Source organism: Halyomorpha halys, unplaced genomic scaffold (assembly GCF_000696795.3).
Source record: "Halyomorpha halys isolate HHAL.00 unplaced genomic scaffold, Hhal_1.1 Scaffold1029.1, whole genome shotgun sequence".
Classification (NCBI taxonomy): domain Eukaryota; kingdom Metazoa; phylum Arthropoda; class Insecta; order Hemiptera; family Pentatomidae; genus Halyomorpha; species Halyomorpha halys.
Window position 1 is genome coordinate 99,538 of NW_027106971.1, and position 26,650 is coordinate 126,187.

At 30.5% G+C, this 26,650-nt stretch overlaps 1 protein-coding gene across 1 annotated transcript in view; it reads right to left on the reverse strand.

Annotated features, from left to right (window-relative positions):
• Acf (ATP-dependent chromatin assembly factor large subunit) overlaps window positions 1-26,650 on the reverse strand; it is a gene marked incomplete in the record, with an annotated part of 58,309 nt that overhangs the window by 27,847 nt on the left and 3,812 nt on the right. The window contains 18 exon segments of the mRNA XM_067045263.1: window positions 95-155; window positions 598-687; window positions 1,890-2,054; window positions 4,710-4,974; window positions 6,517-6,714; window positions 8,061-8,135; window positions 10,135-10,335; window positions 14,930-15,092; window positions 17,512-17,627; window positions 20,094-20,295; window positions 20,419-20,517; window positions 21,230-21,407; window positions 22,024-22,177; window positions 22,603-22,740; window positions 22,828-22,976; window positions 23,989-24,178; window positions 24,437-24,511; window positions 24,669-24,814. Of these exon segments, the coding sequence (XP_066901364.1) occupies window positions 95-155; window positions 598-687; window positions 1,890-2,054; window positions 4,710-4,974; window positions 6,517-6,714; window positions 8,061-8,135; window positions 10,135-10,335; window positions 14,930-15,092; window positions 17,512-17,627; window positions 20,094-20,295; window positions 20,419-20,517; window positions 21,230-21,407; window positions 22,024-22,177; window positions 22,603-22,740; window positions 22,828-22,976; window positions 23,989-24,178; window positions 24,437-24,511; window positions 24,669-24,814 (2,665 nt within the window).

The following is a 26,650-nucleotide window of genomic DNA, read 5'->3' on the forward strand; positions in this document are numbered from 1 at the left end:
TGACTAAATTATATCACTAATATTAATAATATATATCAATTTGACTAAATTAAATCGCTAATATTCAGTTTAAAATATTGATAAATTAGTTTACCTTCTTTCTTAATTTCTTCATCCATGGGTTCTGGTTCTGCTTTGATACTCGGGTCATCTTCCTATAATTAAAATAAAAAGTAATATGAACAATCCACGTTTCTGAAAAGTGATCACTATCTATTTAGATTTAATAGGATAAGCCTTAGTACTAATTTCGAGAGCTTTCACATAGTGTTAGTTAAGGGAAAAATTATGATTATTATAATAAAATAACAATGAAATGAACATTTATTATTCGACTCTTTTCTTTAAAAAAAACCTGGGAACATGTAACATCAGAAAGAAGATAATATCCATAGAACAAAAAGCCAAAATAATTGGCATTGTGTCAAATAATGTCCCAGACCAGACAGTAACAACCCTGAATTAGATCAGATCACTGTCGTTTGCTATGGAAAATGGTTCCCCACCTACTTTTACTCACTACCAAAGTTATCTGGTCTGATTCAATCATCTAACCTTTGAAGATAAAATAAATTCATGAACCTGACTAATGCTTACCGATACGTTACTGCCCCAAATGAGTTTTTTACACTGGCGGTCATAGCTCTTGTTCTGAATAGCTTTCCTCCATAACTCTCGACTTTTTACCTAAAACATGAATTATTTCTTATGATATAATCTGAAACAATTATGTCACTATCCATAATAAATAAAAATTAAAATTGTGTGGAGAATAATAAAATAACATAACCATGAACATGATTATTTTCACTAAATCTATCTAATATTAACGCTAAATGATAATAATATAACTAAAAAATCAATATAACACATTAGGGGTATTCATGGTCTTTAGTTTAACATGTTAAATGGAGAAATATTTCGTTCTTTTACCTTCTTCTTTCAGTTAAGGTGCTTTTATGCATCAGTTTCAACCGAGATTCCTTAGCTTACGTGGTATTTTGCTTGCTCAAAATGGAAGAGAAAAAAATTCATTTTCTTCATATAATGATTTTTATTTCCGAAAAGAAAAATTCGCTGCACAGACGGTTAAAAAACTTTGCATGGGTATGGTGATGATGCCTTAGGAGAAAGCACCATCTGTAAGTGGTCTGCTCGGTTCAGAAGCAGAAATTTTGACTAGGAAGACGCAAAGCACTCAGGTCATCCTTCAACTGTTGATGACCAAATTCAAGCATTGGTCACAGATAACTCTCGCTCTACGACAAGGGATATCACAGAAACGCTAAACATATCTCATGCAAGTGTCTCAAATCATTTGTGTCTCATAATCGCATAAAAGGCGTAGTTTTCCATCACGATAATGCCTGTCCTCACGTGTCTTTGCAGACCCGGCAGAAATTATTGGGGTTTAGCTGGGATGTGATCTCCCACCTACAATATTCATCAGACGTTGCCCCAACAGATTTTCAATTATTTCAGACCCTTCAAAACTCTTTTAACGGGAAACATTTTAATTCGCTCGAGGAATGCAAAACGCACATAGAAGAGTTCATTACGCAAAAGTCTGAGAAGTTCTGGGATGACAGAATTAAAAAATAACCTGAAAGATGGTAATGGTAAAGATAATAGTTGGTCCTAAGATTTTTCCAAATAAATTTCATATATCATTTAGCTAATTAGATGGAATAATGTTATATGATCATTATAAATTATGAAACAGACACGTATAAACTAATTTTAATGGGGGTGAATTCTTTAATATAAGTAATGAGACTTACATCTAAATAGATAGAATAATGTCTTATGTCCATTATAAATTATGAAACAGACACGTATAATCTACTTTTAATGTGGGTGAATTCTTTAATATAATTAACAAGACTTACGTCTAAATAACCCAAAGCTCCTCCAGTTATTTTTTCTTCAGTTTCAAGAATAAGATCTCGAAGGGAACTTTCCATAATATCATCAATAGACACATTAGAAGGATAATTTTGGGCTGCCACATCGTACTGCTTCATAGATTTATTCCTAACTTCGGTGAATATTTTCTGAAAAACAAGCAAAAATAAATAAATAATTTACAACGTTATGTCACTTGTAAATCAAAGAAAAAAAAAAAAAAAAATTAAAATTGAGGCAGTCAAAATAGGAGTACTCAAATAGCAAAGAGGCTATTTATTTGTAACCTACATTTTAACCAACAAAACAAGTTTTTATAAAATTCAGTAAGATTACAAGATGACAAAGAAAATATTTAAATTATAAAAATGAACAGAGTATTGTAATATCCTCTTTTATGAGTAAATAGTTATTTTTTATAAATAAATGATTTTTAGTATGTTTTATGTTATGTATCTTTTCAGTGCTGTTTATTTGTTGTATTAAACCAAAAAGCAAGCTAACCAATTTTCATAAGTAAAGTATGCAGTTACAAAAGACATCATTCAAAACCAAGATGGGGGCACATATCCTTCCAAAAGTCCGTTGAAAAGTGGCCATGTTGAGCAGATTCAAATATTTTAAACTTTATTTAACTTGCCATCGTAATTGTAGTTACAGTAAATTTAAGAAAAAATAAAAGTTGAGAATAAGTATCAAAGAAAATTATTCATAAAGAAGATCATGAGAAAAAACTCGAAACTATAGTGCTACAATCGATGTTGAGAACGAACACCTATAGAAGGGGAAGGAAGAAAGCTTGGTTTTCGGATCATTTGAAGTTAAGACACAGGAGGACATATCCTGGATGCAGGAGGTCCTCAACATCCTTTGTCTCTCTCAGTGGGACATCTTGAAAAAGAAGACATCAGAAGAGTCATCCAAGAAGAGTAAGGTACTTCTTTGTTTGGATCGCCGAGTTTTGTTTGTGTTGAAAACTATTAAAGGACCAAATGCTTTGTTGAAATAGACAGTATTAGCTTGTGAAATAGAAGTCATCAAAAACCATCAGTCATCATAGAAGAGCATAAATTGGTTAGTGTTGCTCAAAATATAATCAAGTATAATTGTAAAAGTGTTATTAAAGATAAGTGTTCTGACATCCTAGAAATCCGCCCTGAGATTAAGAGTCTATCATGTTATAAATTTAAAATAAAATTATCCTATCTGTTTAATATTAAAGCTTTTCATTTGAACCCAAGCTATACTTAAGATATGAGAATAAGTACAAACTATCAATTTTCCTTTTATTTACTTTAAATAATTTTTGAATATTACAGTATATTAAAAGAAGTTGAAATGAATAAAATTAAAAATGTATAACAGGAGTAATAAAATAATTTTTAAATGTGGAGTTTTCTATTTGAAAAGAATTCCAGAACAATTACAAAGGGAGGTACACTCATAAACATGGTTCAATAAAATGAAAGAATCCCTTAGAGAGGATGAGTGTCTCGGACAGGGAGATCTGGAAGGAGGTCAAAAAAACTTTGGGTTAAGCAAACCCACTTCTTGAGTGGAAAATCTTAAATAAAAAAATTATTTTAAGTTATAATACAAAAGTGGTAAATCTAAAATGAAGAAAAGAAGTATTAAGGGTGGAAATGTGGTATATGAATGGTGGGTTGATGAATGAATCACGAAGATTAAGGAAAGAAAAAAAAAAGAAAATACCTAATTTGGAACAAGCAGTTAGCTGTAAAATGAGAAAAAGTGGGAGTAGGGAGAAAACTGGTAGTGGAAAACCAGTTCCAAACGGCATTTAAATATTGTTTACATTTAATTTTAATAACGGGAAAAAGATATAAAAATTATAGTTAGGTGTTATGAATATAAATCCTAATTATAGTTATAGAACAATATAAGAAAGGGATAAAAACAATCATATAACACTATGATTATTATAGTATAATAAAAGTAAAATTAGGAAGTTTAAACAAAAGAAAATATGTGTATTATAAATTAAGAATATAAACATGTGATAATTTAAAAAAATTAAAATCCATACAGCTAACTCACGAAAGGGTCAAGGGTTTATTACTTTGTAAGGAAATACTGTTGTTAGTTTCTGTACAGCAGTTGTGCAAGGTGATTTGTACATAATTATGCTTAAACTTCAGAATTTTCCCTAATTAAGGGTACCCAATTTATAGAATGGGTGGGCCCACAGTTAGCACCATGAGTCAACCCTGTTGGTTGGCTATAGTAAAAGAATAAACTACCTTCTTAGCCATACTCCTTGATGAAGACCTGAAATTCAGGTCGAAACGTCGGCATAAAATAAATAAATATTGTTTTGTTTATTTATGTTGTTCTTTGCTGACCGCACCCCCTGACAAACTTCTCCAATCAGTAATCTACTGTCAACTATCTACACCTAATTATAAAAGAATAAATAATTATCTGCCACAGTCCTAGGAGTTAGTATCACAGTGCCTTACTTACTGAGCTACCCTGTCCCCTAAACATATAATAATAAAATAATGAAATAAATTACGAGATAATAAAATTAATGGAGATTATAAATGAAGATAAAAAAAAAAAAATTAAAAATAAGCAGTCAGACAGTAAAATAATTCTTAGGTAAAATGGATTTATATCCTATTTTTACAGCTCTAAAAAGATTTACAATATGTATCGAAACACTGGTTTTAAATAAATAATCTCTTTGCAATTTATTTTATTTTATTTTATTTTTTACCATCTTCCTTAAATTATATAGTTTATAACAAAAATGCTCTGAAAAACAAAACACTAAAACTTACGGCGCCATTAGAAACAAGTTGGTTTATGTTATCTGCGGGACATGTGCCTAGCCTCGTAATAATGACATCCCTCTCTTGAATCAATGCCTGCCGAAGCTTCTTCTCCCTGATACCTCTCCTGTTCAAGCTGTTAATCAGTAGGTCAATCTGGCTAGGGTCATCGTAAAATGACCACCTCTTTGAACGACTTTTACCGTGAACATAACAAGTTTCATAATCCCCAGAGCAGATAAGACGTGATCTTTCCAATTCATGGTTTTTATCCCTAAAACAAAAAAATAAATCATTATTTTTGCTAATTTGTTCCACCATCTAAATCTTGACCATTTTAAACATACACACACACACATACATATATATTTAGCCACTTATAAGGCCTTCAGATCAAGAATTAGAACAGAACAGTGCTTAATTTATTTATTTACATTTAGGATGCTTCAGGGACAATGCGTCTCCCTCTTCAGCAGAGAAACATTCATTTGAAAATGTTGTGCTACCCAACAGCATTGCATTGTCTCATACAGAGCATACTTACATTTAGTAAAACACTTTCTTTTTAAACCTACAATAAATATAGTCGTAGTATAAAAATTTATATTTTAATTACATACTAGCAATACTGTTTTAATTTTTTTCCCTTCATATAATATAAATAATTTTTCTGTTGTTATAATAACATTTGTATTTTAGGGTTTCTTGAGGTGGGTATAACGAATATAAATTTTGTTCTTGCCAAGAATATAACAGTTTAACAAAAGATAATGAAATCGTAATGCTATCAGAAATGATCAAGTTGTTACAGCTTATAATGTAAACAATGTATAAATGAAGAGAGGTATAACGTATGCCCTCTGCTGAATGCATGGTATACCTCCATCTTCATCTGTTATGATGTATGTGATAATTCTTAAGGAGTCGAGGGTTATATTTACGGCCAGTTTTACTACGTCTTTAATCGATATTTCTAGCTTTGAACTAGAGGTCTCTTATGTTGAAGTCTCTCTGCCCAAAAACTCCATGGAACTTTTTCTAAAGGAATGGGCCACATTCCTCACAATTCAATCAATTTGTTATTCAAAATAAGCTTCAGTACAATTGTATATAATCAATAAATTGTATTTCTCATTGGTTGATTTAAAAAAGTAAACAAATAAATAAGTTTTTTAGCATAAGTTTACTTACTTACCTTAAATTGTGAGGTACAAATTTTAAATATTTAACAACTTTTAAAAATATATAACAATTCAAATAAAGTTAGATCAATGAATAGATATGCTTGTGTTCGATAAATTTACAATCAAATTTTCACCCATTTTGTGTGGATGCCAATGGTTGGTTATATCTTTTAATCAGTTAATAAAATCAGCATTTATATATTTTTGTTTATTTATTTCCATTAAAAAATGACTGGATAACAACATATATGTATATATTAAGAAACATAGCTAATTTACTATTATTGAAGTCATTGATCTAACTGCATATTTAAAATTTGCGCTTCACTCAATAACACTGCGATAGATCAGATAAATAAGCAAAGTTATGTTAAGAACCTTATTTATTTGTTTGAATGATTTCGATTAAATACAACTTCTGAGAAGTTTATTTAAAACAATATTGTTAAATTATAGATGCTGTAGATCTGTAGGACACATTATCCCCAAAATACCCTAGATATAAATAAATAAATAAATGAATTCAATACTATTGTTTAATTTTTGAACTGAAGGCAAAACAGGTGAAAAAATAAAATAATTATTTTCATGTTTCTAGAATAAACAAATAATATTAATGGGGAAATATTTACTCTTCTTCCTGATTGAGGTGGTTTTCATCTCCATTCTTTTCACCAAGATGTTGCCTTTTCCCTGGACTAGTAAGTCGCTGAAGGGGTCCTCGATCGGGCACATTCTCTTTATCCTTCGAAGACTCCTCAAACAACCTCCTAATGTAGGCTAAATGATCTTCTTCACCATCGCCATCAGAGGGAAAATAAGGAGTACCACTGAAAAGTCAAAAAATAAAATTAGCTAATCATAGTTTTTCGTTAATGGCTACCAACATAAATAACTGTAATCCATTATTTATAATTTGTTTGCAGATTATAATGAAATAAATGTTAAATCAGGCATGGCGAACCTATGACCCGTGGGTCAGATATTGACCCACGCAAGCTTTTTAACTGACCCACTCATTGGTTTTATAAATTAATTTTTTTATAAAAAATTATCTGAAAATAAACAGCAACAGATTTCTCATATAATAGTTTATATTTATACTTGTACATATATATAAATATATTAATAAATAATATTCCATAATACATATTTTATGTAATTTTCTTTGCCCCTTGTTCATTCAAACACTTAAGTGACCCAAGAAAAAAAATAGAGAACAAAATTTGACCCACATCTCAAAAAAGTTCGCCATTGCTGTGTTAAATGATCAGTGACCAGGTCTTATCGTAAAAAAAAAACCTAAAAAGGCAAATAAATACCTCATGATTAAAAAATTAAACATAACCTCATCTCGTCTTTTGCTACCAGCTAACATACAGACAGGTTTTCTTATTGTTGTTACCTCCAACAATTTGTTTTCATAATGAGGTGCAGATAGTTGACCGGAGAAGTTTGTCGGAGGGTGAGAGGGGGGTGCGGTCAGCAAAGAACAACATAAATAAACAAAACCATATTTATTTATTTAATATAATTTTTATTTAAATATTTTATGCCATAAAATAAATAAATATGGTTTTGTTTATTTGTGTTGTACTTTGCTGACCGCAATCCCCGACAAACTTCTCCAATTATTTGTTTTCAATTTGAGAAGAGGCTTGTAATTAGACTTTAATTTTTTTTCTTTCATTGTATCATATATATACTTCATTTTTTTTTTTATATGTATATACTTATTTTTATTTTATTTATCAAGATTAGTCTTAAGGTTTTTCATGCATTTGTTTTTGTCTTTTATTTGCATAAATGAATAAGGTAGACTTTTATGTAACTCGATTATAATTATTCAGAATAATATTTGTTATATTTTTTCACAATACTAGCACAGGTTGAGATTGGAAAAAGTTCTTCTTAGGTGCATTTTGCTATCTAAAGAAATCCTTAACAGATAGTTCTTAAATTATATCAAAAACTATCAGATATTATTTTTTATTGTCAACTGGAAGAGCTGCGAGCAGGGAGAATAGAATTACATATGCGAGAGGGGTCATTACGAGCGTAAGGGTATGTTCTCCCGCTCACTCCAGTAGGGCTTTGATTCTGAGAGTAAACACATAAAATGGATGATCAATACGAATGTATATATTCAAGTCATTTAATAATAACATTAACTTACTTGGGTAAACAAGATCCAGGTTCATCATCTCCCTCTTCAACAAAAAGGCCAGGGATGGAGCTGAAAATCCAGAACCTGAAAAAAATAAATTAAAAATAGATAAGATAAAAGTTTTATTTAAGTATTTATTTTATAAATAAATATTTTTTTTTTCAAATTAATTAGTATTTTTTAAGTAACTAAGTAACCATCAACTTGTGACCATCGTAACTTTTACCACTATCAGATTTTCCAGGCCGATAAAAAAACACTCCTTTGTAATTTTTATAAATTAGCTTTTTTACAAACATATCCAATAAATACCTCCTAAAATTGTATTACATTTTGTTGATTGCGTCAATATTTTTTTTTTTTTTTGTAAAAATGTAGCAGTAAAAACTATGGATAACAATTAGTAATGTAGTATACATCTGTCTAATTATTACGGACCATTTGAGTTAGTGAAACTTTTTTTTATGTGAAGAAAACTCATACATTTTGATAAGAAGAGTAATTATTTATGTTTAATTAACGGTCCAGGATAAGTTATAACTTTTGTTTAGTATAAAATGTGTGGTTGAACTGCAGACAAATTTATTTTAATTTTCATTTTGAAGTTATATATTTTTGTAATGCTATCATTTTTCTTTAAAAATGGTAATAACTTAATCTAAATAAGTTACAATATATATATAGTACCTGTATCGCTCGGTATGGAAGAACTGTTTCTAGACCAATGTCAGGTTTTTACAAGCAGGGATTAAAAAAAAACATGGTTTAACCCTAACAGAACAAATAATGATCTTCAGAAGGAATTAAATTCGGGCCCAGGATTTTATGTAGAAGTACTTCCATAAACAGAAGAAATATCTAGTTTTTTTTTATTTTAAAAAGTTAAATAACTGTAATGGGGTTATCTTGTTGGCCACAGTCAAGAAAATGATCACTAACAGTTAATCAAGATTATCAATAAATTTGTAATGCAATTATCTTGTTGGCCGTGGTCAAGATAATGATAATTAATTATTAATCTAAATTATCGATTAACGATTAAAGAAGCAGTGATGTGGAGAAAGACAAAAGGAATGTTGTTTTTTTTAGTGGAGTGTGCAATTGCAAACTTAGTGCAGTGCATTTTCGGTATTGTTATTAACCAGTTAGTTTGCTAATAAAAAAAAAAAAAGAAAAGATAAATACCAAATTTGGAAATGAGGAAACATTTTTTTTAAATTTGATTGAACAGATTCATTGGATACGTTATTGAGGATCCCCATGTTATGTTGCCAATAACCAAAGTTAGTGAATGTGAGAGAATAGAAATTTTATATTAAAGAGATTCAATTTATTGGATGATTTCCCTAATTTTAAGATTTTAAAGCGATTTTTTAAAATTGAGTAAAGAATGACAATATTTAGAACGTAGGGAAGAGGGGAGAGAAAAACGATTAAAGGAATTATCTATGGATTTTGGAAAAACTGAATAAGATCTGCATTTCAGAAAATACGTTGTTGGATTTTATCTGTAAATAGCTTGTGTAGATTGCATAGGATGTTAAAATTAGATTTATAAAGAGAGAACTTTAATTTGAATTGAGAAAAAACGTCAAGATCTGTAAGGCAATACAAAATAGTAGAGTTGGGGAGATCATGGTAGTGGGGAAGAATAAGAAGAAATTATAAAAAAAAATAATTCTTTTTTATAACCCAGGCATCACAATATTATGAACCCATAAAATGATATGAATATACAGCTTTTTTACCAAAAAAATAAAAATATGGTAATATGAGGGGAGAAAATATAAAAATAAGTAGATATAAAGCGTATGTATCGTCAATGTTATGTAAAAAGAGTTACTTCAATGTATTAGGGGGGTTTTTTTTTTAATTTGACATTTTATATAGGAATAGTCATTAATACTAATTAGTTCAAATATGTGAAACATAATCAGGAAAGATTTAGGTTCTCAAAAATATAAAAATAGAGTGAATTTTTCATCCATAAAAACAATTTTTCAAAAATATACTCATCTGAAAATCTTTCAATTCTGTTTTTTTTTTTACATAATTTAGACAATATATAAAATAAAATAATTACCTCCTGTATGCTCTATCAGTTCCGAGGGGAGCTAATTGAGCACCTGCTAGAGCTTTCCGAATCTCTTTAAGAATTTCGGGCAAATCTCTCTTGCCAGCTGCGCCTTGTCCTGATCTTAATTCACGGGCCACGGCATCTGCTGACTTTTCCAATTCTTTCTCTTTCAGTATTGGTTCGACGCCTTTTTTCACTGCCTTTAGCCTGCCGGGAAAAAAACATTAGTGATAAAACAAATTACTATAAGAAACTGATATTTAAAGAATGCATAGCTAGATTTATAACTACTGATAATTATCATTAAGAAAGAATAAAATTTAGAGGAACTTATAACAGAGAATCTAACCATTTTTTTTTTTTTTTTGGGTACACACAAGAAGATGAATTTAAAAATTTTATAAGTGAAATATCATTTTATTAATTGGGAAGCACACAAGTGCTAATAAAAAAATGAATGCTAACAAGCATGGATAAAAAAAAAAGTTTATTACTTGAACCTAGGGGTATACAACAAGGAACCAAGGTACGTTTCTCGTTATCATGTTTTATAACCTATACATCAATAATTTTTTTCATTTCCTAACAAAAATCCAAAGCTCTATCTTTATTTATATCAATAGATATGGATATGTAATACATCCATATCAAGATATATAGAGGAGCACTACTGAGCCTTAGGTTTTACTTGTGAAATGAAAATTTCTGAAACAATTAAAGATATATATAGTTGTGAACTATTTTTGTTTCTCTTTTAACCGCAACCCTGACCATCTTCTTATATAGAAATTTTCACAGTAAACTATATATATAAATTAAAGATATAACTTATAAAACAAAACTCAATTTTTCAAATTTTTTTGTTAGTTCCTCATTGCATTTGTGAGTTCCATTTGTATGAACTAAGTTTATAAATACAATTTTAAATTATTTTGCTAACTTTTGTACCAGAAAATGTTTAGTTTTTATTGAAATTTACTACAATGTGATCTCGGTAATGCGAACTAATTGCTGCAGGGGATGTTTGGATTACAGAAGGGAATACGAAAAATAGCATAACAAAAATTTAATAATATGACAGTAAATAACTATTTTTATTTATTCCTTTTTTTTTTTTTAAACATATTTTATTGGAAATTTGACAGTTTGAAGTTTCAAAAAATTAAAAAAATTGTTTCCTTTTACATTCACAGTAATACTAATTGACAATTTAATACGTTAAAACTATAAGCTTGTCCAGTTATAAGTAAAAAAAGTAAACATAAAAATAAATAACATTCCTTGAAGGATTTATTTAAAACACGATAAAAAAAGTTAACAAAAAAAATTTTTTTTACTATACATAGTATTTCTATTAATAATTAAATAAGTTTAACAGAATCAAATGATTCATTCAATAGATATTATGCAATAACTTAAACGTCTTATGAATTGGAGCAGTACACGATTTATTTTCAGGATCACTAGAGATACCCACATAACCTAGTAATGCGCCGAGCTGAAGTGGCTCGTTCCATCCTTCCGATGCCAGTATTTCCCATTTATCTGATATTTACCCTCCACCTCACCGGATTGCTGTGTTTGATAAATCGTTCTTTACCCGTTGCATGTCTCTGGAACTCCATTCCCTCAAATATAGGTCATGTACAAATCCTTTCCTCATTTAAATCCGTTATATTTCACTAACTTTTGTTTCACCAATCTGACGCATCATTATTATAATACAGATATTTTGTAATTAACATTTTGTTTTGTTTTTACTTAGTCAGTTTTTTAATTAATCTATTTTTTTCTCTCTGTATATAAGTTATAATTAAGAGTGGCCACACTGTTTTATGGGCAATAAATGTTAAAATAAAATTAAAATTGCCTTTGTAATTGTACTAAAGGGACCAAGTCCCAGAATAATAAACTATTTTTCATTTCATTTCTAATTCCGACAAAATATATCATGAACCATAGGAATTAGATTATCCGATATCAAAACTGTAGAAATTTCTACTTTCGATTTTCACGGTGATCACAATAACTAGCCTGTAGATTAGGAAGTCAAAAATGTTCTTTATACATGTGTACTTTTATTTGAAAACAAAAATGTTATAACCTCCTGAGTTTTCTAGAGAAAGTAAATACTTTTATTTTTACCAGTTCGGATTACTGGGAGTGTTCAAAGCACCAAATTTTAGATTACCTAGATAACATAATACTTCTACTTTTTGTTTAATTGTACTTAAGAAGAAATCACATAATCCTATTCAAGAATATGTTTCCATTTCACTCTTCAGAATACATCCCGCATTGAATTGGAAATACTACATGGAATAAAAAAGAACTTTTAAGAGAAAATTTATAATTATAAAAAAAAAAATTAGAAAAATCGAGGACAAATATCTAAAATAGTTGTTATCTAAAAGATGTAAGGATGTGTGTATGGATTTATATAAGCAAGGATAAGGAAAACACTTACTGTAAAGGATAACAGGAAAGGAACAGGAAAGCAAGCCAACAATATAGCTTCAGGTAGTCTGAGGAACAAAACATACATATCTCATATATTAAATTCAAAATATGATTCTAGAAGCCTATTAATTAGTTAATTAGGAAGCACAAATTTCATTGGAGCTGACCTTCCAGCACCTTTACCTAGCTCCATCATATTAACCTATCCGATTACAGAACTCTCATAACCGAATCTATTTCAGAACTCCTATTCTAACCTATTCCTGAAATTCATAACCGAAACTATTTCAGAACTCCTATTCTAACCTATGCCTGAACTTTTATAACCTAACCTATTCCTGAACTCCAATAATCTAACCTATTCCTGAACATCTATAACCTAATTTACAGCTGAACTACTACAGCCTAATCTATTTTTGAACTCCTATAACTGAAAGGGAGGTGGCATAACCCTTCTCTCCTTCTAAGCAAAAGTGAAGAAAACAAAATTGAGGGGTTATGACCTCCCGTGTCCTGGTTTAGGTTACAAAACCTTAAATATGTAATTTAAACTTCGTACAATTTCTCGTTTTTTAGATAGGCTGTTCACAGACCATTTTGCAGACTCGTTTTCTTTCTTTATATTTTTTTTTTTGCTCAAGGGAACTCGAAACGAGTATTTCCATAGAAAAATCAAATTCTAAGTTTGGCTGTTTGCCAAATGCAAAACATTCTGTTTTTATATATTACATATGTAAGTAAGTAGTTTTTATATTTTTCCTCTAATTAAATTTAGCTCCAGTTTGATAACAGCGGAAGCGACAAGGAGAATAATTTTATAAATATACATTTATTTTATAAATGGATTAAAAAAACTAAATAAAAAAAAAATAATAACCAAAGAAATTTGTACTTCCATAATATTACTTAACTTACCACATAATGATTATTAAAATCTAAATAAACTACAATGGAAATGCTCCCTATAACTATGAAAGGTTATAACTGCAAAATTTAACAAAGCAATTTTTCAGTACGAAAAGCTTCTTTGTGACCTAAATTTTACTGTTGAATGAAGACAGAAATGAGTCAGTCTTTAATTCTCAACAAAGGCCAAAAGAATGTTATTGGGTAAAAGATAAGACAGTTTTTTTTATTACTTTCACTTACCTATGTATGGAAGTATTGCGATTGCACAAAATTTCGAATTAGAGTTTTCAATGGGAATAGATGTTTCAAGATCCCATGAATCAAAATAACCTAGTCTCACCAAATGGTCTCTGCATGAACAGCCTTGCTTAAAAACCAATATAAAAAGGATATATGTTTGGGATATGATGGCAACTTTTTGATAAAAATTTATCAACTGGAAGTGCCACTTTATAAAATCTATTTTTCAAAAATTTTTTTTTTATTTTCTCGAAAACAATTTGTATATCTGACAGGGCTTAAATGACGAATTTAAAAAAAATGTTCCTATAAAGTATAGCAGGTCTAAAATGAGTTGGCCTGTAGGGAAGGGAGTTCGTGCACCCCCCTCTCTACTCTTCACCATAACAAAAACCCCTTCTACCGGGGACAATGTCAACAATAAAACGTTTTTATCAACAAAATTGTCCCTGTTTGATTTTGTTATTACAATTTTCCTTATTTTTTTTTTAAATTTTCATTTTACAACGTCCATGAAAGGACACCGAGCGGAGAGATGACCTAAGAATGGGATCTTGGCGGGAGGACGCTTGGCACTTTTGCTCCTCCTTTACCCATGGGCAAATCTTGGATATACTATACCTTTAATTATGTTTATTTGAAAAAATGAACAGTCCTTACTGTTTGAAATAATAAACAATGGATAAATGAATGTATTAAAGAATTTTATGATTAAATAAAGGAGAAAAAAGGAAAAACAGAGACAGATGATTCAAACGGGAAAAGCCGAGGCCACTTGATCTTTCCCGATTGCATTACGACTTTAGTTATCTTTTATTAAACTGTTATATTCTTGGCAGGAACAAAATTCATAATCTTTATTTCCACTAGGAGAAACCCTAAAATATAAACTTTTATAGAAATAAAAAACTAAAAATTTCCTTTTCATAACTTTTACTTTCCCCAGTCTACCATATCATATATATATACATATATATTTTTTTTTTAAATTACAAAAATAGCGATGATTTATCTAAACACGATCCCACCTATCTAAAGAAAATTTTGAGATGTAAAAAGGGTGATAAGTGAAAGTAGTGTGATGCGCGCATGTTTTTCGTATTTCTGGAAAGTTTGAAAAAATGTCAGTTATAGCTTTTTTTAAGGGAGCTCTTCACTTAATAACCAATAATTTCTTTTTTCAATTACATACCTTATAGCTTCTTCCTTTTCTTTTCTAACCTCAGCGGCTCTAACGGATCTTAGCTCTATTCGAGCCGATCTTGCTTTATCACAACCTTCTTCAATGATGTCTCGAGGCGTCGAATAAGTAAGGATTTGTTCCATAAGACAGTTTAGAACTGAGACTTTTTCATCTAGAAATAATCAAATTAAAAAGAAATTAATTACAAAAACAAAAAATGGTGTCCAAAAAATATGATTAATTGATATCAAGCTAGAACTCTTCAGTATCCAACAAGAGTAGAATATAAATGAAAGAAAAACTCCAGTGCATAGCAATGATTCTCTATGACAACAACATTTTCAGTATCAGGATGTACGTACTCTACATTTTGGTCAGACAAATGGTTAATATGCGAAAAAAGAGCTTTAATAGATTAGCCTTTTAATTCTTAGCGAATACCAAAAATTAACTTGGTATTAATCATGCAATCATAAATACCTTTTAATAAAATATTGCAAATATACATTATCAAAATGATTCAAAATTAAAAGATTTTTTATTAGACATTTAAAATATTTTAATTGCACAATTGAAGAGCTAATGCTTTCAAAAGAGCATGTGCCAAAAAAAAAAAAAAAAAAAGAAGTGAATAGGAAGTTTTTTGTTAAAATTTTCAATTCTTCCTATCAATACTGAACCAATCTCTTTCTTTTGTAAAGCGCAAGTAATATATAATAAAAGGGAATAAATGTATACCCTACAACGTTTTTAAGCACATTCTGTTCAAAAGGGATCTGTTGCGGCCAACATATGTTTGGTAATCGATTATGTAACAATGTTATAAAAAACAAAATAAATCAACTTTTGGTTGTTAATATTTATACGGCAAATGAACAGATGACACCTTAGAATCACATTCTGTACACATACATCGAGCATCTCTTCTCACTACGCATTCTTAGTAGCCAGCAGTCTGGCCATCTCCGTTATCTCAATAATGTTTTGCTACGACAGGCAGACTACATTGGCTCATCCTCCAAAAGGACATGTACCTTTTCTTGAATCTACCTCCATGAAGACATATACAATCAACTTACAAGAGGGCCTCCATCCATTACCCAGTGATATTAAGACATTTTTCTCTCTCTCTTTTGTTAAATCTTAATTTTCTAGTAGATATAAGTTAAGTTAAATTCTCTTCTTTTTTTTTAGTTTGTATTTCTGTATATTTGTTTTCAATATTACTATGTTCAATTACTCAGAATATAACAATAACAACATTCAGCATATCATTTATTTTATTTTCAGTAATATTCACGTTTGGGCTAGCAAAGGTTCCTTTTGAACCCCTACCTACCCAAATCCATATTTATTTGTATCATATATGGCACAATATTTTTTCAAAAGAGCACATATCCTAAATGTAATGCAGACTTTTCATTTTAAACAAAACTCTTTTTATACTCCCTAAATGGAAGAAATAACACCACTATTCTGCAAACAATAAGCCTAGGGAACATGCCCATTTTCCTCTAAGACTTTCATATTAGAAATTAGTTCCACTAGTAAATGTTTCTTCATTTTCAGGTAGGGTATGAAATTTGAATAGCTTCATTTTTATTAAAAATATAAGGGGTTTTGAAGTCATTGAAAAAATTTACTGACCATGATTCTAATATTATTATTACACTGAGGGTCGGGAATCCCTTCCTCACTTCGACCCAATTGGATCTTTTGTGAGTTACCCCTCTTTCCACTAGATATCCCATATGAATCCTATGCTTCTTACAAAGCTCAATAATTCTTTTGGGTTTGTTATAGAAATTTCTTCAGGTTCCCTTTGTCCTGTCCCAAATACTGTAATCTTCGGAAGGCAAGGGCTTCACATTCACACAGAATCTGCTGTGCCTATACTTCGTCTTCTATACACAGACGACAGGTGCAATCCTCCACCATCCTCATCTTCTTAAGATGATATTTTAAGGGGCAGTAGCCCGTGAGGAGTCCTACTGTCGTCCGCAGTTGATTTCTAGTAAGGTTAAGGCAAAATTTCAATGTAAAGTTTCTGTGTCCAGTATTGTTTCCTTCTCTTTATGTTTCCAGAAGTCAACCACCTTCCTGATTGCTCACGATCATAATAAGACAAGCCTAGAAAAAATTGGTCTCTTTCTTATGATACAAAAAACCTTCATGCAATCAAGTGATTGAAAGGACATTAATAGAGCTAATGATGAAATCAAATAATTCCTTAAATAATCAGATACTTTTGTACAGACTTTTTATTTATTTTTGTATTGGTTTATCTCATACTTCATTTGCTGAAGAAGTTTCTGCCCAATTTAGATCTTACACAATTCAATGCGATAGTGGATATAAAAATAATATTTCATTTGAAATAAGAAAAAGAGCACCTACTAATAGATGCTTATTTTGATCATCTGAAAAAATTTAACATTCTGTTGCCGAAACTCATCACAATCAAAACAAAAATCTGATATAATAATGAATATGTATCATTGTTACAGAATGTTTACCTTAATCTTTCGGTATTGCTCTCAAATTTAATATAAAAATGTTAACTAATAATTATAATTATAGATAACACTTACCTATGGAAAAATCACATATATTACACTGTCCTAGCTTCTCGATAATTTGAGGTTTCCTCAATTTAAAAAGAACACCAGGATCATCATTGTTACAATATCCACCTCTCGCTTGATATCTGCAAATTAATAAAAACAAATAATGTAAAACAATAGTGTCAGTCCAATACAGAAATAAATTTAAAAAATGACTGTGGCAGCCTTGAGACTGGCCGACAGAGGTGAAACATCTGGAAATAAAATCTATTGAAATTTTATTAGTAATGATCATGCTCAGCTTAAGGCAGAAAATGTTAATTCCATAATAATAATAATTAGAATAGAACAGCCATTCCTTAAGTCAATTTTAGCAAGAAAATATTTTATAATGTACTAGGAGTGTTATACAGGAGCTAACTCAATCGGACCAGCACTGCCAGGATTGTAAAGCTCATCTAACATCCTACTCTCCCATTAAAAATTAAATCTCTACCACTATGACACATGAAGGGTCAGGGGTGAAGTATTTTGTAACAAAGTGATGTTCCTACACCAATGATTGCGTAAGAAGGTGATTAGGTCAGAATCACACTCGACCAGCAGATTTTATCCCAATTAAGGGTACCCACTTACTGCACTACACTGAGGGAGACCTCAGAGGGCTCCCAAACCCAAGGGGCTGACTCATGACTACAATGAAACAGAAAATAATCATCTGTCACAGACGGATTCGAACCCGGGTCCTTGGAGTTAGTATTGCAATGCCTTACCACCGAGCTACACACTCCCCCCTGACATCACTTCTGTTCCATCTCGCATCACAAAATAAAGTCACTCCCATATAGCGTTTTTTATTGATTTATATAGATCATCAGTAAATAAGTTTCTCTTCAAAAATTATAGATCTAAAATGAAAATTTGTCCCTTGATAGAATTATCACACTAGTAGATTATTATGAGGTGTAGATAGTTGACCGTAGATTACTGATTGGAGAAGGAAGATGGTCGGGGGGTGCGGTCAGCAAAGAAACAACATAAATAAATAAAAATATTTACTTATGCTGACATTTCGACCTGATTTTCAGGTCTTCATCAGGGAGTTGTAGGCAGAGATTTCTTCTAAACTCAAGAGATTTACTAGATTATTAATTTTTCAATCGATGGCACTGAAATTTATTTGGATGCTAAATAGTTTTGTTAAGAATGATTTCTAAGAGAAAACACAATTTTGCTAGTTAGATCCTTGTCCAAATAAGGCAATGAATCGGAAAATCTTCAGTCAAACAATATAAATTGAGTCTGAAAAAAGAAGTTACTCTCGAGAAGTTTCTTCCAGAATTAATTTCTTTTTTTTTCCATTTCTTTCATTTATGAAAAATAACATTCTTCATAAATTGGGGATGACAAAAATGAAATTTTAATAAAACAATTTCTCTTTAGGAGTCAAATACAAGTAAATTAAGCAATATACCAATTGATTTATTTTAATTCCCCATAAACCTCAGAATATATTGTAATATGCTATTTTTGAGTAAATAGTATATTTTGATGTATTAAAGGTTTTAAATATGTTTTATTTTATGTATCATTTTAATATTGTTCATTTGTTTCGTTGAACCAAAAAGCAAGCTAATCAATTTTCATTGTCTATAATAAATTTGTGATTCAAAACAAAACCAAGATGGCGGCACGTATCCTTCAGTCAACAAGACCGTTGAATCAAGGCAATGTTGAGCAGATTCAAATATCATAAAAACTATTTTAACTCATCCCATCATAATTGAAAATACAGTAAATTTAAGAAAAAATAGAAGTCAAGATATAGTGCTAAAGAATAATATTCAAAAAGTAAATCATTTGCAAAAATCCCCAACTGTTGTGCGACAATCAATGTTTACATGGAACATCGAGGCAGGTTTTGGTTTCCGAGATTCATTCGTTGTTTGGGCGCGATTGGGAAATGATGTTTCCAGGATGAGGAGGTCCTCATCAATTTCTGTCTAGCAAGGGTGGACATCTTGAAAAAAGGACAACCAAGAGTCACCCAAGAAGAAAAAGAGACTCTGAGTTTGGATTGCCTGGTGAGAGGACGTCCGTCGGCTGGAAGCGGGAAAGATTAGAAGCCATTGTTGGGAGAGAGACATAGCTTTTTGGAAGGAGTGGAAGCCATTTTTGACGGTAGGACATAGCATTATAGAAAAGAAGATACCAAGAATCATCAAAAGAAGATTGTGAAATTGGTCAGTTTTGTTATACCTAAATTTAAATACATGTGTAACAGAGATAGTAATTTAATTAAGTGTTAATAGTAAAATTGTCTGTTTCTGATTGCCTAGAAACCCGCCCTGAGATTAAGAGTCTTTTATATTATCAAATTAAAATAAAATTCTATTATCTATTTAATATTAAAGTTTTTTATTTAAACCCAAGCTACCTCTTTTATATTTGAAATTAGTTTAGAACGATTAAAATTCTTTTTATTTTATTTTCAATAATTTTAAAATTATTACAATATATTTTAAACATCATTAAGACAATACATTTCATTAAATATGAGCCAATAATAATAAACAACTGATTTTAAATGCATTAATAGATATACTAACCTCCATTTTGCTGTTTTACTCTTGGCAGGAGCTGCACCAGAACTGAGAAAATGGAGTCTGAGAACTTCTGTTAGTGTCGTAGGATCAACAGTCAGCTGACTTAAAGGAAGTGAATGGTGTCTTCTTATCCACGATTCAGAAAGTGTGGCTGCTTTGACCACGCTAATCATGTCCGCATCTCCTCGGGTGAATACCAAACCAGCTAAAAAAGAATTATAAAATATAAGTCATATATAATAAATATCAAAATATTAGAAGACTATATTAATTAATTTTAATAACACAGATATTTAACTATTAAAAGTTAAAACAAAAGTGAACTCACGTGTAATCTTCACGTCAGTATCCTTGGTTTCTTCTGCTTCTTGATCAAGAAGATCAAATATTCCTTGGAGAAGAAGGTGAACCAGATCACTCAATGGACCTAAATACAGAAAAAAAAAAAAAAAAAAGAAATGGAAAATTAAGCTATCAACTTTAACTGAAATTCAGAATGACGTTTGAACAACAACAAAATGAATTGTTAATCAAAATATATTGGTAATAGACTAATAAGGATGATCAAACAACACAACATACTGCTTTTTTTATACCTTATTCTAAAATACTTTTAACATCCCTCTCCATATCATTCATAAACTTATATGATAACAAAAATTGTCTCACCACTTCACCTAATTCTTCACGACCCCCTTATACAGATCACTACCATACATTCCCTCTCTTTTTGACAACATCCAAAAATTCTTACGTTCTGCTATACCCAACTTTCGTATTGCTTTTAGACCTCACAACAAACTATCTGATATTTACACTAAACTAAAAGACCCTAACCCTCTTCTACACCGATCAATCACATATCATATACCGCATCCCTTGCTCCACCCTTCAAGCTACATACCAGTCAGCAGGGCGTAGTAGTAATAATGGAAATAAAAACCACCTATGACCAGAATACGTTATCACTTGATAGCTGTTACCTTATAATCTTACAAGATACAAATTGTTAAGCCTAGAACTCTTATGGTATTGAAATAATTATCTTTGATTTCTGATTTAAATAAACTTTTAATCTAAACTCCTTGCTGCTGATTTAACATTAAAATATTACAAACTTTCTCGGACGATCATCTTACCTGCAATTTCATTTTCAACAAGAGCTCTTTCCACCAAATCGAATGTAACACCATTTGGAAAGAAGTCTTTAACTGGTAATATATTTCTGAAGGAAAACAGAAATTCCATGATCATCACGGCATCACCAAACCTTTCATTTGAAAGTTTACTATTCACCGGAGTAGGAACTGGTAAATCCTAAAAATCAAAATCAATTAATATTGGCATTGGCATTTTCTGGGAATGGGTATAATTTGTTTCTTTGGTAACAAATATAATAAGATAAATATTATAATATTGTCCTTATACATTAACCAGGTTGCTAAACATAACAAATTCAATCACCCCTCATGCCACTAATAATGTTATTTATTTTAAACCAGATCGGCCTGGTGGGCCTTACATGGTGAACATAACAGTAACATTATATATTTCTATTAACAGTTGGTTATGGGGGATATAGTCTCCACTAATAATGCTGAAATTTAGTTATACACATATTTCCATGTTGATGTTAAATCACATCAAATATTATCCTCAGATCTGCGTTAAATACATATTTTTATTCAATTTATACATTGAAGCATTAATTTAAGTTATATATCAGAGGATAAGTCCTTTAATTAGAAAGTTTTCTCAAAATTTTAAATTTTATTTTGTCTTTAAATGTAGAAACACAATGCTAAGTACCGTTGCCCCTTAAGTAGTATTATGAGTCGAGTAAAGCTTCAACATAGAGACAATTCATGGACAATAAATTATTAATTATCAATTAATTTTAACTCTCATACATTTCTTCAATTCAAAATTTTACCTTAAGATCTTCACATTCTAAATCTTCCCTTTTCATATTCCATTCCTTCAAAAATTCAGCTAGATTTTTCTTTTTCTCTCGTTTTTCCTGCTTTTCTTTTTGCTTTGCTTCAACAGATGATGATTTGTATCTTGGGCCAAGTTTGTTTCCGAGTCTAATAAAATAAATAAATACAGATTATTAATAAATCTACATTGTTTTATTTTATAACTTGGGAAAATTTTTCTCTAATCCCATACAAATTAGCAGCACTCTAAATTCAAGGCATATTTACAGAATTTATCCCCTTAGACTGTAGAGGAAACTGAATACCACAGAAATGAAAGAATGGAAGAGATATCTTGCGTCATCAGAAGCTACATCTGATTTCAGAACGAACACATTTATTTTAATAACTATATGAGGAGAAGATAGTAGGGTGTGAGGTAAGGGAATAACACAAATTAGTTTAAAAACTAACTTAATAGTGCCTTTTAAACTTATTCAACTTCCCTCATATACATTATCCATAGATAACTATCTTCTCATTATTACTTTAATAACATATTTAAACATTTCAAAAAATAAATAAAACTACACCTGTGAGCTTCTTCCATCTCTTTTTTAGTTCTCCTCTTCCTAATCACTCCACCATTGCGTCTGTCCAAGAATTCACCACTTTTCTTAGGGCTCTTTTTAGGAGGGAGGTTATATTTCTTATCAGAAGATTTGAAATATCTGCAAATTTATAAGATTTTTTAAAATGTTAATCAAATTTACAAGAATAATAACAATAATTCTGAAAAGAATTTAAAATATACAAACTTGTTAATAGTTTCTTGCTTCTTTGCACCCGATCCTTTTTTCTTCTCGATTCCATTAGTGGATTTAAGAACATTCATTTCAGGAGCCGAACCACAAAATATTTGGTCAAACTTCACTTTCGAAATACCATATTTCATGTTGGAGCTTTCCTGAAAAACATATTTCCTTTTTAAAAAACATATAATTTTATGTTTAACAATTTATTTACAGTAAGGGAGATTTCAGATCATTATTTTTAGCACTACAACCCATGGCTTCCTTCAGCAACGACCACCACAGATCCACCACCTATCCAGTGCCACTACTATCCAGTCAGGCACACTTAGATATTATCTTGCATCATTGCCCACCACAACCAAGGCCTCCCAAACCTGTGACAACTTAAAAGGAGTCATCAGCCATTCTGACAAGATGTCCTGACCATATAAGCCTTTCACGCTCGATGAAATGGGAAATGTCCTGCTCATGATATAAATGGTCCAATTGTTTCTTGACCTCTATTGGTTGTTGACATACACATTTCCATAAATTTGACATAACAACTCTTCAAATATGAGAAGAATTTGGTAGTCAGCTCTGAAAGTAGTACATCACTCTAAACCATAACATAATAAAGGCCTTCATAGAGTCTTATGTTTTATGTCTGACAGCCAAATTAATGGAGAATTGCTTATGGAGTCCCGAATAGCAGGATTCATTCAATCAGTTATATTTAATAATAAAAATTATAATTTAGTAAATGTATTTTTAAATTTAAATTAAATCTGTATCGCTACAACCCATGGAGAGTTAGGGGTGCAGTACTTAATTAACTCAGTAAGGAACTGTGGTTACTAGACCAACGGTTGTGCAAGGAGATGATTTGGTCAAAATCATGCTCGACTCCCAGATTTTTTACCAAATTAAGGGTACCCAGTTTATGAGGCTAGGTAGACCCCAAAGGGCTTCCGAACCCACTGGGTTGAAATAATTATCTGCCACAGCTGGATTCGAACCTGGGTCCTCAGTGAGTCGAAACAGTGTCTTAAAATGAGCTACCCACTCCCTACCTTTTAATTAAACATATAAAAAATATGTATATAATGAATAGGTAATTAGTGGAATATAAATAAGCATCTTACAAAAGTATCTAAACTAATAAACAAAGAGAATTAATTTTACTTTTAATCTCCAAAATCCGTTTTCCAGATGAACAAACTGTTTGATATAAAGCCTGTTTTTATCTTTAGTATAAGAGGACTTCTTGCGAGAAATGAGATCGGCGCTGACTTCGGCCTCTTCACAAGTATCCATTCGCTCCACTTCATACCTGTACAAAGGAGCTGGAACCCATGGATACCTCTCACCATTTCTACAAATAAAAGAAAATATGATAAGATAATTAAAATAAAATTAATATATAAAACCAATATATTAATAAATCGTATGCAATAAAGAAGTAGAAATAGAAGAAAAATCAAAACAAAATGGAAGCATTAATTTAATTAATATCAAGTTATTGATGTTCTTATGAGCTTTATACAAAACTGAATTAGGAAAGAGACCTCATTAAGAAACTGAAAAAGAAAATACACAATCACTATTAACAAAATAATATAAATTAACTTACTTCACATTTTTCTCTTCGTACTTTTCAATTTCCTCTTTGGTTGGTGGGTTCACAGCAAGAACATGACATTTAACCCTACAAAAAAAAAATAAAAATAACAAATAAATATAAAAACAGGTGAGAAGATTAACGAAATCCTATTTTAGGATGTAACATATAAGATATTTACAACTACCTACAATATTACTATGATGTAGAGCACTTCTAACTAACAACATTTTATAATACTCACGGTTCGGATTGTCCATCAGAAAGATTTACGTCAACAGTTTCACCGATGAAGAATCGATCTTTTACAAAAGAAAACACATCTTCAGCTAATTCAACAAGTGAACGTCTATCACATAAAGATGATAAATATAGTACAGGAATTCTCAACTAAAAGGACAAAAAAAAATAATAATAATAATTAATAACAAAAAATACATTATTAGTAATAATTTGTTAACAAAAAACAAGTGATCTTATGAATAAAATAGCACATGTAAAATATCTCTCTCTAAGGGTTTTGTCTCCTTTTCATGAGAAAATAACCAAACTGATTTTTATTTATTTATTTATTTTTTTTTTTATTTCTTTTGAGGGACACAGTGTGTTAGGCTAGGAAGGCAGCACGAGATGGGAATTTGAAGAATTGATGAGACACTAGCTACACTCAAAAAGGTCCCTAGGTCATCTCCCAGACGGCATCAGACTACTTGAGTGTTAAAAGAAAATAGCTGAGGATCAAAAGCCTAGATTTTCATAGAAAAACAGCTAAACCCAATTTTGACTAAACTTTTAAAATTTGTTCTTCAGAGCCATAAAAAGGTTTTTGGTAATGTTTAAAATAAAATAATTTGTAGCGAAGTTAAGTCTCAAAACATCAACGTTTCAGCCAACTTTGCCATCCTCGAGGACAATCTTAAATATAAATTTACATCTTGCATCCAATTAAAGAACCGGAAGATCGCTGATAGACTGTGTGGAATAATAAAAGGAAGACGGTCCGTGGATGCGTCTATTCGTTTTGCTTGAGAACTCTATCTCAAAATAAATTTGTAATACATTATGAGGTGTAGATAATTGACCGTAGATTAATGATAGAAGTTTGTCGGGGGGTGCGGTCAGCAAAGAACAACATAAATAAACAAAACCATATTTATTTAATTTATGCCGACGTTTAAAATAAATAAATATGGTTTTGTTTATTTATGTTGTTCTTTGCTGACCGCACCCCCAACTTCTCCAATTTTAATACATCATAAATGGTCTAATTTATTTCAAGAGAATTTTTAAAAACAGTTATTCAACAACAATGTAAAAAAATAAATGAAAATGTGACTTAATCCGTCTGGCGCTTACCATGTATCTAGGAGTTATTCTTAATTTTTTTAATGCAATATTATTTATTTTGTTACAAAATATATTGGAAATGCAAATATATACTTTTTAATAAATGGTCTATACAAAGTTATGATGAAAGATTACGACTTTTCGTACGTGAAAATATGTTTAGTAAGAGAGAACTCAATTTTTTTTTTTTTTTTTTTTTTTTTTATGATCATTTATATCTTTGCTATTTATATAATTTTCAATGAACATAGAAAAATTAGTATCAGTGTTTTATTCTCTATTTTGTCTTTAATACACTGCTTTTTGAATTATGTAATTTTTTTTTTTATTAGCCTTTTTCCATACCCTGGTAAAATCGTGAAATTCGGCCAGTTACCTTTGCAAAGCCACCTCTAACTCACCAGCACTAAAAGGGTTAACCAAGTTTTTTTGTGAAGCTTCTCTTGAGTTTGATGATGAAAAATGGTTGATCTATCTCTCCCTAACCTAAATAAAAATGTTGAGGGGCTAGAAAGTTACCAGGATGAACAACGGAGATACAAATATTTAATCTTTCAATATTCACTATTAGTACCCTATAGCTTGCAAAGGTCTATCCAGCCTTCCGATGCCAGTATTTCCTAGCTTCTTTTCTATTCCAAGCAATTAGTACTCAACGCCCCTCCTATATCCAAGAAAACCTGCAATTCAAATTCTCTGTCCAATCCCGTACTACCATGTCCTGTTTATCTGACATCTACCCTCCACCTCACCAAACTGCTGCGTTAGATAAATCAGTTTTTACCCGAGCTGCATATCTCTGGAACTCCATTCTCTCTAACAGTCATGTACCAACCCTTTCCCCATTTAAATCCCTTACATTTCACTACCTTTTTGCTT